We start from the raw sequence: 15,608 nt of genomic DNA on the forward strand, positions 1-15,608 counted from the left end.
CCTCAGCCTCATATATTTTGTTGTGTTGTTGCATAAATCAGCTCCCCAGAGATTTGAAGATATCCCCACGGTGGGCCGAGTACTGTTCTTACTGGGCTCCCAAGCGCAGTGCACCCACCTGGTCCCTGCACAGCAAGGCGTCCTTCTGCAGTTAAGGGCCAACATCCCAGTTTTCTCACGACTCGGCATGGCTTGCTGCAGTAGTTCCCAGGATGAGAGTGCATTATCCACTGGGATACTGGACATTCCTAGTTTTTAGGGTTGAATTTTGACCTTCACTCTTAGAGATGCTTTTCCTTCTGATTTTTCTACCTTCCTCTGAAATCCTGAGGTCTTCTCTTAAAACTCATATGGAGGTTCCCAGGCTAGGGGTCGAATCGGAGCTGTAGCCACAGGCCTACGCCAGAGCCACAGCAAGGCAGGATCCGAGCCGCGTCTGCAACCTACACCACAGCTCCCAGCAATGCTGGATCGTTAACCCACTGAGCAAGGGCAGGGACCGAACCCGCAACCTCATGGTTCCTAGTCGGATTCGTTAACCACTGCGCCACGACGGCAACTCCTGCACATGTGATGTTAAAAGAGCTTCTAGCTCAACCAGCTTCTGACTCACCCCTTTTTGAATTTTTTAAGTAAAGATTGCAAAATGTTTTTGAAGTTATGTAGAAGTTAATGTTGTTCTTACATGCATATGTATTTAAATGTTGTCTTATCAAAACGAACAGTTAACAACAGTTAACGCTTTCTTTCCAACTGATTTACACAAAAGAAGGTCCCTCGGTCCCTGCCTGAGGTCTGATTGCCCTTAAAAAGGGTAAGTGTTGCCTATGGGCTCTGGTCTCTGGTCTCTGGAGGGGCCAAGGGGGAGGCAGACCCTGCCACAGTCAGGGTTTCCTGGGCCTCTGCAGTTTGTGTCCTTTAAGCAGCAAGGGGGGCGTTTGTTTATTGATGAGGGAACTCCCTCTTCTCAGAGAAGGGACCCTTCCTTCTCAAACTTGGAGTGACCTGCCCTTCGCACCCAGGCAGCGCAGAGCCAGGCTTAGGGGACGAAGGCTGCAGGAACCTGCTCTCTTAAATAACATGCAGCAAACCTATTTTTCTTTGTCATCGTTTGTTGTGGTGATTTTTTGTTTCTTTTGTTTGTCTGTTTTTGGAAAACACTTCATCCTTTCAAGTTGTATAGCTTTTTCATAAAATGCATCCTGATCATAATTAGGAGAATCGGACCTTTTTATCCACGATGCTGCTGGACCCTGATTCTCAAGCCCCGTAGCTTAGATTTACTCTCTGAAGTGGAGCAGTCAGCCCTCAGTCTCCACGGGGGATTGCTTCCAGGACCCCGGCAGGTACAGAGGCTTAGGTCCCTTCTGTACGATGGCAGCGGAGTCGGCCCTCTGCACCCACAGCTCCACGACTCCGCCTGCCCTCGGGGATCCCGAGCGCTGGCTGTAGTCCCAGGTGGTAATTCTTCGGGTGTCAGACCGTGTTCCCAGCTGCTGCCCGTGACGTGTCCCGTCTTAGGAGCAGGGAGCGCTCACGTTCTCCAGCTTCATTGTTAAATGATCTCAGAAGCCCTCACCGTGCCGGTCATTGTGTGGCCTTTTTGCCCTGGGTGAAAAGTCACATTTTAAAAAATTAACCAGCCCAGATATTGTCCACCGATATAATCGTTGTGACCTTCTGTAGTGGTAGTAATATCTTTAATTCATGTAAATCAAAAATGATATGTAGCCATCAGAGTTCTGCTTTCGGGTGTGCATTTTTAAATTTTTTATTATTTTTTTTTATTTTTTAAATTTTTTACGCTTTTTAGGGCCGCACCTTTGGCATATGGAGGTTCCCCGGCTAGGTGTCTAATCAGAGCTACAGCCACAGCCACAGCAACGCCAGATCCGAGCTGCGTCTGCGACCTACACCACAGCTCATGATGATGCCGCATCCTTAACCCACTGAGTGAGACCAGGGACTGAACCCGCAAGCTCACGGTTCCTAGTTGGATTCGTTTCGGCTGTGCCATGACGGGAACTCCAGGTGTGCCTTTTTTAAACTCTTGTTTTCTCTGATAGAAGCCTCTTTCCCATTCTTTCTGGAAGCTTGTTTTATGGATACTTGCGTATTGCTTTACTGCACATTGAGGCTTCATTTAAAACTGGCGCTGGTTGTAAGCAGCCCTTTACGCCCATGTGTGGTGTTGGCATTTTGATAAGTAGCTGAGCTGGTGCCTTTAGAGTTTGGACGGTGATATTTCTGCTGCTGACGGTGAGCAGAGGAGGTTCAGCTGCCCCCCAGGGGGGCTCTTCCCAATTTTAAACAGTCGCTCACGATTATTAACTTGTCGTATTGCTGACTGTAGACATTGGTGGTGAAAGGTTTAGCACGTGCGTCAGTGTTTATGAACGCGGTACCCCAAGGGCTGCATGTTCTTGGAGGAGAGGTCAGGATCGCCGCACATTAGATGCTGTGCGAGCGGATCGCTTCACAGTCAAGTGCAAAACGCTGTCGTAACTCGCGAGGTAGATTTCATCCCAACTGAAATTTTGTTTCACCTGGATTTATAATTAACTGTGTGAATTTACATGTTTTTAAGGGCTCTGAGGATCTTAATCGGGTATCTTTTTTAAGCAAAAACAATAAACAATGTACATGTCAAATTGAGAAATTTTCTTGCCCGGTATCCACACACCTTTGCCTTGAACATGTCTTTTCTGTCGTTTAGAAATGTTTGCTGGGATTGAGTCCCTGACAGGTGCTCTTGTTAGAGTTGCTCTGTGGCCGTGTCAGTACCGTCACCAAGTCCCAGCTCCCACTGAGTGACGGTGCCGCGTCTCCAGCATCGCACCTGGCAGAGTCCCACTTCAGCACCAGAGGTTATTGGGTTCTGAACATAGGAGCATATTTCCAATATAATTTTAATGCCTAGTTTAGAAAATTTTAGTTATCAAAGTTACTCTCTCAGATTCTGTAGCGTGAACCTGTGTTTTGCAAAGTCTGGCCGGGGAACTGGCAGCAACAGAATCTCAGAATTAAAATAAATGAAACTATGAATGCGGACCCTGAAGCCAGCAGGACTGCTTAAATGTCACACCTTTCAAACCACCTGCACGTCCTATAACAAAACACCAGCAACCCAGGAAGGACAGAGAGCTGCACGATCACAGGGCGGGAGCCCCCCCAGCAGGGACCGTCCTGGTACTTCCCGTGAATCCACTCAGTCGGTGCTCACAGCCCCCCTCCAAATGAGCAGGTCACTGCTCGCGGTTTACAGAGAAGGATGCCGGGTGGACAGAGTTGGACGACCTGGCCAGGGGCTCCCTGCTGCGTGGGAGCAGGCGGTGGACACAGTGACCCAACTCCGGGCCCTGTCTGGTCTGCCAGGACGAGGGAGGGGTTTGGGGTTCTAGCACAGTGGGAGCCACCTGAAATTGACAGCACTTATGACTCGAACCCAAGCTGAACCCAGATTGGAACCTGAACCCACACTTTTTAAATTAGAATCACTCACCTGGGGTCTGGACTTACTGAGGCTCAGGTTCTTTGTGCATCAGCACAGAAGGAATTCCGCGAGAGACAAAGTGATGGGCAAGAAACAGATTTGTTAAGATAGGATGCTTGTGAAGGATGCCAGCGGGCAGGCGAGGGGGCTCTGCCCCGGGATCAGGCGGGCTGCAGTTTTATCCTCCAAGGGGCGTGGGGCTGGGAAAAAACCACGTCTTCCTCTTTCTTCAGTAGCGGCTCCTCCTTGGTATCCGGGAAGAGAGTATTTGACCCCATAAGGTCAAAAGAGGATGGTCAGAGTGCTTATTCAAGTCAGCAGAAGCCTGGTCCTCACACTCCCGCCCTGGATCTGAACCCGAATGGCGGCCTCACTCCATCCCCACCCCGTGACCTGAGGCGCATCTCACGCCTCCACGAGTCGTCGAGCAAGGCTGCCTCTTCCCATGGCTTTCCTGAGCCGTTAGGAACCCACGGGGGTCTCCCAGAGTCCCCTAGGCTTCCTCATCTATGGTCCCTTGCTGGGACCCTGCCATCACCCGTGTAACTGCTCTCCTCCATCCTTGGCACACCTGCCCGTCTTCTCGATGCCACAAACACCCAGCATCCTTCCCGTGTGAGGGAACTGGGGTTGGTTGAATTTCAGCAGCGAGCGAGGCTGCCGCCGCCTCACGGCCACACGTGCAACTTCCCCGCAGATGTGGTCCTGAAGTCTTAGGTGAGGAAGGGGAAAGACACACCAGACCTGCCCTCCAAAGAGATGCTGGGGGATCGTGGACAAGGATCAGCACCAATTACAAGCAGGTCTGATGCTTCATTCCTCCTGAGTGGGCGTGTGTTGACGGCCCAGCCGAGAAGGGCTGTGCTGGTGACGCCAGAAAGATGTTACTGGAATCCAGGTTCTTGTTCATGGAGCTGAAGAATGGACTTCGAGAACACACAGGCAGCAAGCAAGCAAAAGTCTTTCTTACAGGAAAACAAAGAGCTCCCAGCACAGACCCTGGGAGGGGGAGAAAGAGTCCCCCTTCCTATTGTTCGGGAGGTTTTTATTTTCCTAATTTATTTTTTTTTATTTTTATTTTTTTTCTTTTTAGGGCTGCACCTGCAGCATATGGAGGTTCCCAGGCTAGGAGCCAAGCAGAGCGACAGCTGCCAGCCGCAGCTGCAGCCACAGCCACAGCCACTCAGGATCCGGGCCACATCTGTGGCCTACAGCACAGCTCAGGGCAACGCCAGATCCTTAACCCACTGACCAAGGCCAGGGATCGAACCTGCAACCTTGTGGTTCCTGGTCGGATGCGTTTCCGCCGCACCAAGATGGGAGTACCAACGTGGGGCCCAGATATCAGGTTTTTCCCCTTGACCTTGTCCAGTTTACACGTCAGTCCTTGTCCACAGGGCTCTTAGAGGTAGATCTACCCCGGAAGTGTTATGGTTTCTTTGTTCTTCTTTGCCCTAGACTGGGGGTCGCCCCTCCTCATTCCTCTGCCCTCAGTGGAGGAGCGGGTTAGAGACAGCGTCCACCTGCATGTGAAACGGCACTGCTCCCTGCAGTGAACAGGCCGGGGGGTATCAGTTCCTGGAACCCTGCAGTTACAGGTGTTAACTGGTGACCACATCAAAGAATATATGGAAGCCCCTGTTCCTACACCAACTACCTGAGTTATTATTCTGCCTCACTGGGCGCTACCCAGAGCTTTCACGCTGCAGGCTCTGCACGTAGGTAAGCCACGTTGATACAGATGTATGAATAGACTGTGCACACACACGCACGCGCACACACACACGGCTTTTAAAAATTAGCAAACCAGGGAGTTCCCGTCGTGGCGCAGTGGTTAATGAATCCAACTAGGAACCATGAGGTTGAGGGTTCGATCCCTGGCCTTGCTCAGTGGGTTCAGGATCTGGCGTTGCCATGAGCTGTGGTGTAGGTTGCAGATGTGGCTTGGATCTGGCGTTGCTGTGGCTGAATAAAAATAAAAAATAAAATAAATAAAAATGAGCAACCAGTCTATTTCTTCCATTCCACAACCTAAATCCCACCTTGGCCTTCTTCTCAAAGAAATAGGTGACGAAGGTATTTTTCTAGTGCTGTGACCCTTGAGCCCCTGGAAACAGATCATCAAAGTTCGGTGTCGAGAGATTACAGTTTTCAAGTGTTCAGGACTTAGGTCAGCCAAGGGAGAGGCGGGTCTGTTCTGAGCACGTGAGGTCCCCTATCAGAAACGAAGGAGAATTCGGAGTTCCTGTGGTGGCACAGCAGGTTAAGAACCCAACAAAGTGTCTGTGAGGGTGTGGGTTCAACCCCCAGACTCGCCCAGTGGCTTAAGGATCTGGCGTTGCTGTAGCTGTGATGTAGTTCACAGATGCGGCTCTGATTCAACCCCTAACCCAGAAACTTCCATATGCTGCAGGCGCAGCTGTGAAAAAAAAAAAAAAAAAAAGGTAAGGAAAATTCAGAGGGTTCCCAGCCAGCCCCCAGATTCAGACAGCCTTCATGGAGGCATTTTTCCAAGCCATAATACTGATTTCTCCCGTTTTCATCTTTGAGAGTTGAGAGGGCATCATAGCTAATGTTACCGAAGGCAGGTCTGATGCTCACCTCTCAAAAAAAAATCAATTCTTGAGAGAGAGAGACAAATGGCCGTAGAAGGGACAGCCACTTCTAATCAGGACGCCAGCCATCTGGAGGGGTGATGGACGTGGTGTCCCCTAAACCATCGCCGGAGAGTCTGCTTGGCTGTGAACGTTTTCAAAGGGAAGAGGAAATCATCTCAGTCCATCACCGAGACGGGGTCAGCATGGTGGCCATCCCCCCGGGTGCAGGCTGGTGAACGGCTGTGGTTTTTCTTTAGAAGCTGTGTGCTGCTCACAGTTTGCTTTCCGGATGTGCTAGGGAAGATCGCAGGTCTTCTGTTAATGACTTAGTCTTCAATTTGCTTTTGATCTACCAAAAGAACCAACATGTCAGGCAAGGTGCTGTGTGATCAAAAGATTTGAAAGATGTGCTAGGTGGGGAGGTGAGTAGAGCCTGGGGGCACCTGGTTTAAGGTTAGAGGAAAGACAAAGGACCCTTCCGCAGAGAGTTCTTTCCTGCCCAAAGCTGCCTACACGAACCCAACCTTGTGTAAACGATTTGTAATTTAACTATTGTAACCCCTGATTTATGACTTTTTCTTCTTAGTATTTGCTTCTGTTCATTTCTTAGGTTTACCGTTAAATCTGCAGATAATCCTTTAAGGATAAGTTGATGGAAAGAAAAATTGTAGATTTTACGGATATGTGTTTAAGCAAAACAGCCCCTCGTGATACTTGCCAAACACAAAGGGTTTATTTTCCAGATAATAATGAACAGGGTAGGGTTTGCCTGGTTTTTCATCTGCACTGCTGTCAAGTCAAGCACTTTTTTTACATTTTCTAAGATGGTTGTTGTTGAGGTGACTTCAGACACAGTATTTCCAGAAGCATTCAGAGGGGGGCCCACGTTTCTTGTATGGTTTCTTGATTCTGGCCAAAAGGTGACTCAGAAAAATGTTAGGATCTTGTCCAGAGAAAGCCTGAAATGAAAACCACCCAAAGAGGGGGAAAAAAACAACAACAGGTTATCAATTAAGTAAGAGTCCTACCCACAAAAAAGAAAGCTTGGTTAAGATATGGGACCTTGCAAAGGTGGTTGCTGCTCTGTGGGGTGGAACTGCAGTGAGAGCCCAGGGCGGTCTCTATGACTCCTCCAAAAAAAAGGAGTTCCCATTGTGGCTCAGTGGAAATGAATCTGACTAGCATCCATGAGGACACAGGTTCAATCCCTGGCCTTGCTTGGTGGGTTAAGGATCTGGTGTTGCTGTGGGCTGTGGTGTAGCCAGAAGCTACAGCTCTGATTTGATCCCTAGCCTGGGAACCTCCATATGCCGCAGGTGTGGCCCTAAAAAGACAAATACATACATAGGCTCCTTGTGCCAACCTGTGGTCTATTGAGTCTGTCTTACCCCCTGATTGCCATTTGCTTTCCTAAACCCTCCTTGCCCAGTTTCTGTTTAAATCGTCTGCTCCACGTGCAGTACATTCACCCCGTTCTGTGTAAAGTGGACCTTTTTGATTCATCTTGAAATTAACTTCTTTAAGCGTGAACCCTTAGCTTTCTTTTTATTCTAGGATTTCATGAGCAAATCTTCCTCATGATCCACCTTTATGATTTTGGAGTCTTTCACTGTCATCTTTCTACTCAAAAGAATATAAAATCTGAATGATCACTTGACGTGGAAGCTACCCCACCCTCTTCTGGATGGTTTACCTCCCAGAGGCAGGACATGCCGTTTTCAGGATCAAGGTTTCCAGGGTTTATATCGTTACAAGAATATTCATGGACGCCACACCCAAAAAAGACATTTCTGGTCAAAATATTTGGGTGATGCTTGGTTAGTATTAAATACGTTCATCTCAGTTCCTGGAGGCTTTAATGTGCTAATAACACCCTACTAGGAGTCACCAGGATGGGAGGGGGGCCAGAACACAGTGCCACCCTGCAGGCTGGCTCCTGGGGCTGGCCCAGAAAATCTTTTAGGAAGCACGAGTTTAGGAGGTGACAGTGACCACATACAGATTTTTCATTGAGCTTTTAAGGCGCCCCATCAACTGTGTGCCATTTCTAACCATGTAGCATTATTACTCATCATGCCTTGTTACAGCCGGTCTTCTGCCCCCAAAATGATCTCCTCCGCACACTCGGCTCTGCCACACGTACTCCATCTGCCCTTGGACTGTGTCTCTCTCCCATTTAGATGTTACACGGCCTCGATTCTCAAATGTTACTGTGTGTACCAATCACCCAGGCGCCTCGTTAAGGCGCAGGTGTCCCTGCAGCGGTGCTGGGGGTGGGGCCTGAGAGTCTGCATCCCTCGCCTGCTTCCCAGTGACACCAACACTGCTGGTCCCTGGATCACCTGAAGGTGATCAGTGGGAGCACAGGGGATGCCAGACTCGAGAGCAGAGGCCTGACCTGCTTTTTATTCTCCTGAATATGTTACAAGAATTTATCCCAAACAGCCACTGGACGAGCGCTTGTTATGTCCACATTTCATAGGAATCCAAATTTGGGGGGAAATTCATGCTTTGAAATAATACTCACTGGCCAATGATCTCAAAGTGTGATTTCCACCCAGTCTGCTCAACTGATTCACGAATTTAGGCTCCTCTAATGTCAAGACAGAGTGTCACCTTTTTAAACCTAACTCATCGGGGACTCTTACCTTTCTCATTCCTCCTCTTGGGTAAATGTCCATTCCGGCATCTGGAAAACAGTATTTTGAAACCGTTCATCATCAGATCTTTTATTTCCATCTGTCACTTGTCTTATTTAAAACACACACAATAGGAGTTCCCGTCATGGCTCAATGGTAATGAACCAGACTAGGATCCATGAGGATGCAGGTTTGATCCCTGGCCCTGCTCAGTGGATTAAGGATCTGGCACGGCTGTGAGTTTCAGTGTAGGTTGCAGATGTGGCTCAGATGTGGTGTTGCTGTGGCTGTGGTGTAGGCGGGCAGCTGCAGCTCCCCTTCAACCCCTAGCCTGGGAACTTCCAAGTGCGGTGAGTGCGGCCCTGAAAAAGACATAAAATAAAATTAAATTAAAATTAAACACACACAATAGAACATTACTGAATCGTGTCTAGTTTCTGGCTTTCCTATCTCACCACGATGGTGTTTACTTGAAGGAAGACAGGCGGGCAGTTCGCAAAGGGCAATGCATTTTCCTCAATAAGTGAGCAGTTCCGTAGTTTATCAAAAATATTGTATAAGTGAACTTTTTTCTACTACACGATGTCTATTAAAAGACCCCATTTTGTTTCCAGAATGTCCTGAGCATCTGTGTCAGTGCCTGAAGGAATTTCCTCACGTCCCGGAGAAAAATAGTAAAAGCTGACACTATATTGGTTACGTTGCGTGTAACTGTGCTGAATGCATTACTTGCATTTTCTTGATGATGCTTCACAAAAACCCCAGGAGATGGACTTTTTTTTTTTGTCTTTTTGCTATTTCTTGGGCCGCCCCTGCGGCATATGGAGGTTCCCAGGCTAGGGGTGCAATCCGAGCTGTAGCCACCGGCCTACGCCAGAGCCACAGCAACGCAGGATCCGAACCGCGTCTGCGACCTACACCACAGCTCACGGCAACGCCAGATCGTTAACCCACTAAGCAAGGGCAGGGACCGAACCCGCAACCTCATGGTTCCTAGTCGGATTCGTTAACCACTGCGCCACGACGGGAACTCCTGGAGATGGACATTTTTATCAGTCCTGTTTACTGGTTTACGAAACCGAAGTGCAGATAAAGTAATTTGCTTAAGACTTTAGGAAGTGGGGGAGTTCCCGTCGTGGCGCAGTGGAAACCGAATCTGACCAGGAACCGTGAGGCTGCGGATTCGTTTGATCCCTGGCCTCGCTCAGTGGGTTAAGGATCTGGCGTTGCCGTGAGCTGTGGTGTAGGTCGAAGATGCAACTCGGATCCTATGTTGCTGTAGGCCGGCAGCTATAGCTCCAATTAGACTCCTAGCCTGGGAACCTCCACATGCCGCAGGTGCAGCCCTAAAAAGCAAACAAAACAAAACAAACAAACAAACAAAAAGACCCTAGGAAGTGGGAAACCAGGATTGTAAATTGCACCTCCTCCTAGAATAAACGTCCATACAGAGAAAGAACTCTAAGATGCTTGCCAGGAGTCGCTGAGAAAAAGAAAACAGAAGAGGGCAGAGGAAGTCTTTGTGCCAGGAGGGGAGAGTGTTGGGTTATTACCTCATTTATTTCACATGGCTGATCTTTACATTCCAAATAGGGTCTTGGAGTTCCCATTCTAGCTCAGTGGGTTAAGAACCTGACATAGTGTCTGTGAGGATGCAGGTTCAACCCCTGGCCCCACTCAGTGGGTTAAGGATCTGGCATTGCTGCAAGGTGCCGTGCAGGTCGCAGATGTGGCTCGGATCTGGCGTTGCTGTGGATGTGGCATAGGCTGCAGGTGTAGCTGCATGCAATTTGACCCCTAGCCTGGGAACATCCATACGCTGCAGGTGCCGCCGTAAAAAAACAAAACAAGCAAAACAAACAAAAAGCAAAATAGGGTTTTACCTCATCTACTTGATGAGAATAGGGAGTAAATTCAGTTGCCAGAAAATTAGTGCATAAACACAAGAATCGTTGTACCTGCTTTCCTAAGATCCTCTCCTGCCTCTGCACCTGGCGTCTCTGGCAGCATCCGAAGAAGGGAGGCTCTTTCCAGCTCGTCCCAAGCTGATCTGACATCTTCAGGTGCTGCACAGAGTAATGATAGAAATTAGCAGCTCAGCTCCTTCTTCACTTAGTCCCGTTCCCTGTTGTCTACGGTTGGGGGTGAAGGTACCAGGGACACAGAGATAATACTAGAAAAGCCTCTAAGGCCAAGTTCATGATTTGTTATCAGTGGTACTCTAACAGAGACATGGAGATGCTCCAGTCCAACTTGCAAGGCCTCTGAACAGAAAAGCAGGAGGCATGGACCTCAGTGACACCCCCAGCCCATGTGACTTCACCAGGCGGCTCCCTGCCTTGAAGAAGAGGGTAAAAGGCTGAGCCCACCACCCCTAAAAGCCTTTCCACTTGCAAAGGCAGCCTCGTTTCTGTCCACCTCCTGCTGCCTTATTGCCTTTTGCTTTTAGATATTTGGGTGGTGCAACTGGAGTGAGAGGAAAAATAATGCAGTGGTTTTCCAAAACAAAAACAAAGATTGTTGATGTTCTTCCTATCAAGCCAACAGGGTGGCGTCATCACTCAACTTTCTGGCCTCCAAGGTGTAGATCCAGCTGTTAGAAAAGAGCTGGGAAGTTCCCATGGTGGCTCAGCAGTTAGCGAACCCGACTAGCATCCATGAGGATGCTGGTTCGATCCCTGGCCTTGCTCAGTGGGTTAAGGACCTGGTGTTGCTGTGAGCCGTGGTGTAGGTTGCAGATGAGGCTCGGATGCCTCGTGGCTGTGGATGTGGTGTAGGCCAGCAGCTACAGCTCTGATTCGACCCCCAGCCTGGGAACCTCCATATGCTGCAGGTGTAGCCCTAAAAAGACAAAAAAAAAAAAAAGAAGAAGAAGAAGAAAAGAGCTTTGAAATACTCTTTAAGGGAGTTGAGGGAACATTTTCAACGTGGAATCTGGTCGCTTGGTGGCGTATGAGATGCACGGTGTGTATACGGTATGTGTAGAGGGAGGCTGCAGTCTGCCAAGGGGAGGCAGGGCCCCGAGAGTGCCCTCTTCACCAGGTGCTGCCATCGAGGTCTGAGGCCCCGAGTCCTGTAATATCTGCAGGCTTCAGGCTTCCAAATACTTGGCTACAACCCTGATTGGAGAATCACGAGACAGCCCCTTTAAAGGCTTCTGGGCACATTCACAGTCCTCGGGTAGAATATCAATGAAAATCGATACAATTTGGCCCCATGAAAATGTTTCTGCCATGAAGGGTCATTCATACAGAAATAAGTGGAGAAGAAAATCAAGCAAAAACCAAGGTGAGCTGCCACCTGTTAAGAATTTGAATGAGAGGCTATTGTAGCGTCTCAGTTTGAAAAAATCATAGTAATGACATGTAATCTTTTGAGAATGACAGAACTATGTATTTATTCTTGATTTCATCTTACGCTTTTCACCATTCTTTTTTTTTTTAATAGCAGAGATTCAATCAAGTGAATGCCTGTTTTAACCATTAAAATGACTGCCACTTACAAGTTTAGTGACTCTAGAAGTTGGCTCATAGTGCCTGAGTGACTAAAGTGCTTGGCAGTAAATTCGGAAAGCTGCTTGGGAGGGACTTTAGAGCCTAGAGATTATAAAATCAGTGGCCTGGGAGAGTTTGTTTTCTTTATGTAGGAAAATGTCAGGCAGAGAACAGACTTGGGGTGGCCAAGGGGGAGGGGGAGGGAATGGGGTGGATGGGGAATTTGGGGTCAGCAGATGCAAAGGATGGCATTTAGAATGGATAAGCAATGAGGTCCTGCTGTACCGCACAGGGAACTCTCTCCCTCCTCTTGGGCTAGACCATGATGGAAGAGAATATGAGAAAGGGAAATATATATATGAATGCGTCACTGTGCTGTACAGGAGAAACTGGCACAGCACCACATTGGCTACACCCTAATAGAATTTTTTAGAAAAGGGAAACTTCTGAGAGTTCCCACAATTAAAGACAAGTTAAAATCCAGTTGAAGTGTTTATGAACCCAATACCCAAGCATCCGCCTTTTTCATCTCTTAAACTAAATGAAGTGAGCTAATAGCCCAGGAAGTATCTTACTTGACAGATACACTTTAAAAAATTCAACTTAAACTGAATGAAACATAAAGCGAAAGGAAAAGATAAATGGACTTGGACATCTCTTTCATCCTAGCCCCAGAGGCGGAGTGGGGGGGAGCGGTCACCTCTTTATTTTTAATAAACGTTTTTGTTTCCGATGACACCTGTCCAAGGAGGACTTTTTACCTTTATAAGATGAAAGAAAAATATTTGAATCTATAATGGGAACGACCAATTCTGCATTCAAACAGTCCGTGTAAAATAAAAACTAAAAGCAACGATGTTTTAAAGCCATTTTCAAAATTGAAAACTAAAAGAAAGCAGACCAAAATAACTCAGCATTATAGGAATGACATTAAATATGCAAGGCTGCCCTTTTTACTTTGCTTCGTCTACTTTTACGTTTTAGAAGAGAAGAACCTGTATCCATGAGGAATGCTGAGATATGCTGTAAGGATACTTAGTATCCTTTTCAGAGCTGGAACTGTTAATTGATCAAGACTCCTTTAAGAAAGCATTTCCATACACGTCTCTAACACTGCATTTCAGACCCTTGAAGACTCTTTCAAGGCCAACACAGGAGGGAAAAATCATCTTACCTGAGAAGAGCAGGGGCTCTTTCCTGGAGTCAGGGACGGGAAGAGCAAAGAGGGGATCTAAGCATCCTAGGAGGAGCAAGCAGGGGACCAGCTTGGACATGACTGGCAGGAGGCAGGACACTTCCTTCCCGGCTTCTGTTGGTCCGAAGCCTCAACTTGCTCCTTCGCATTCTGTGATCTGAGATTATATATACGATCCTGTGACCTCATACCATCCCCTACCAAAAAAAAAAAAAATTAATTTATTGGCTCCGAAGGCCAAAAGGCTATCACTTTGCATTGACGTCATTTTTCAAAGTAGCAACTCATAGACAATACATTTACTGTCGTGGTGCCTGGCGTGCAAAATAGGTAGCTAAAGAAAGAACAGCTACGTTTATGAATCTGGCAACAGGAGGAACTGAGAGCCATACATCATGAGCTGAAGAAAGGATCAGATGGGAATTGAAGTGGCTGAGGCAGAGACGTGGGTTGGCGGATCCTACCCCGCAGAAGCACCATGCAGGATGATGTGAAATGTATTGGTTTCCTTTCTTTAACCTTTCGTGAATGTGGAGGTGAACTGGCAGCTTGTCTTTGGGGCTGCTGTGCCTGCAGAATGACAATATGTGGATTAAAACTTAAAACCAGGTTTTTTTACTTTAAAAAAGGGAACATAAGTTAAAGGCACAGCAAACATTCAGGCTCAAGGCAAATTCTGTGTATACACTTGGCCTTGTGTAAGATGATGAGGACGGGGGTCTTTAGAGGAGGGAAGTCACTGTCCTTAAAGCTGGATATGATTCATGAAGGACAGATGAAGAAGCCGCTTGAAAACCTCATATTTCCAGAATTTCTGTGCTCCTCCCCACCCCCCCCCCCCCACCCCCCCGCCTGGTGCTCCCTGCCTAGATCCCTGCAGTAGCCTCACAAACATCCTCAAAGCTGCATTCTGCCCACCAGTCTCATCTCAAAACAGCACAGGGATGCTCTCACCACTTATGTCCCCAGGTTATATCAGCTTGTGGCTCAAAACCCTGTATTGACCTGAACATAAAACTTAAGCCTAAAGAAGTACCAGGGGAAAAAAACAAAACAAAACAAAACAGGAACAACTTCAGAACCCGAGGGCAGGCAAATATTTCTCAGACATGAGAAAAAAAGCCATGTAAGAAAAAAATGGATAAGTGGGACCTTATCAAAATTGGAAACAACCGCTCTTTGAGAGAGACTTAACAGCCACAACTATGAGAAAATATTCACAAAACCTGTGCCAGACGAAAAACTCCAGGATATATGTAAAGAACCCCAACTCAATAAGCCCACCACCCAATTAAAAGAATGAGAAGAGTTCCCGTATGGCTCATCAGTAACGAACCTGACTAGCATCCGTGAGGATGTGGGTTCAATCCCTGGCCCCACTCAGTGGGTTAAGGATCAAGCGTTGCCATGAGTTGCAGTGTAGGTCATAGACTCAGCTTGAATCTGCTGTGGCTGTGGCTGTGGTATAGGCCTGCTGGTACATTTAGGATGCAGCCCTAAAAAGAAAAGGAAAAAGAAGAATGAGCAAAAGGTTTGAACAAATTCTTCATCTGAGAAGGTATACTCTCAGGACATGAAAAAAAAAATACTCCACATCATTAATCATTAGAAAAACGCAAATTAAGGGAGTTCCCCTTGTAGCGCAGTGGTTAACGAATCCGACTAGGAACCATGAGATTGTGGGTTCAATCCCTGGCCTTGCTCAGTGGATTAAGGACCCAGCATTGCCGTGAGCTGTGGTGTAGGTCGCAGACACGGCTCAGATTCCGCGTTGCTGTGGCTGTGGTGTAGGCCGGTGGCTACAGCTCCAATTGGCCCCCTAGCCTGGGAATCTCCATAAGCCGCAGGAAGCGGCCCTAGAAAAGGCAAAAAGAAAAAAAGAAAGAGAGAGAGAAACGCAAATTAAAATCACAATGAGATGCAACTACAGTCACAATGGCTGCAATTGAAAAGACCGACAATTCCACCTATTGTTGAAGATGCAGAACACCTGGGTCTCTCATACGGGGGCGGGGGGGGGGGGGGGGGGACGTAAAATGGGACAACCTCTCTGGAAAATGGCTTGCAGGTTTCTTCTGAAGTTAAACATGCACTAGACTATGTAACCCAGAAATCCCTGTGTTAAGCATGTACCCACATGCATTGAAAACATACATCCAACAATCACTTGTCCGCAAACGTCTGTAACTT

General features: G+C 47.6%; 1 protein-coding gene across 1 annotated transcript; it reads right to left on the reverse strand.

The window, feature by feature from the left end:
- Positions 1 to 6,802: 6,802 nt before the first annotated feature.
- On the reverse strand, positions 6,803 to 13,537 carry UTS2 (urotensin 2). The gene is made up of 4 exons (XM_047794000.1): positions 13,398 to 13,537; positions 10,688 to 10,795; positions 8,739 to 8,779; positions 6,803 to 7,049 (listed from the first exon to the last, which is right to left on the reverse strand). Exons 1-4 carry the CDS (start codon positions 13,495 to 13,497, stop codon positions 6,936 to 6,938), a joined length of 363 nt encoding a protein of 120 aa, XP_047649956.1. The 5' UTR covers positions 13,498 to 13,537; the 3' UTR covers positions 6,803 to 6,935.
- Between the last annotated feature and the right edge of the window lie 2,071 nt (positions 13,538 to 15,608).

This window comes from Phacochoerus africanus, chromosome 8 (genome assembly GCF_016906955.1).
Source record: "Phacochoerus africanus isolate WHEZ1 chromosome 8, ROS_Pafr_v1, whole genome shotgun sequence".
NCBI classification, from domain to species: Eukaryota; Metazoa; Chordata; class Mammalia; order Artiodactyla; family Suidae; genus Phacochoerus; species Phacochoerus africanus.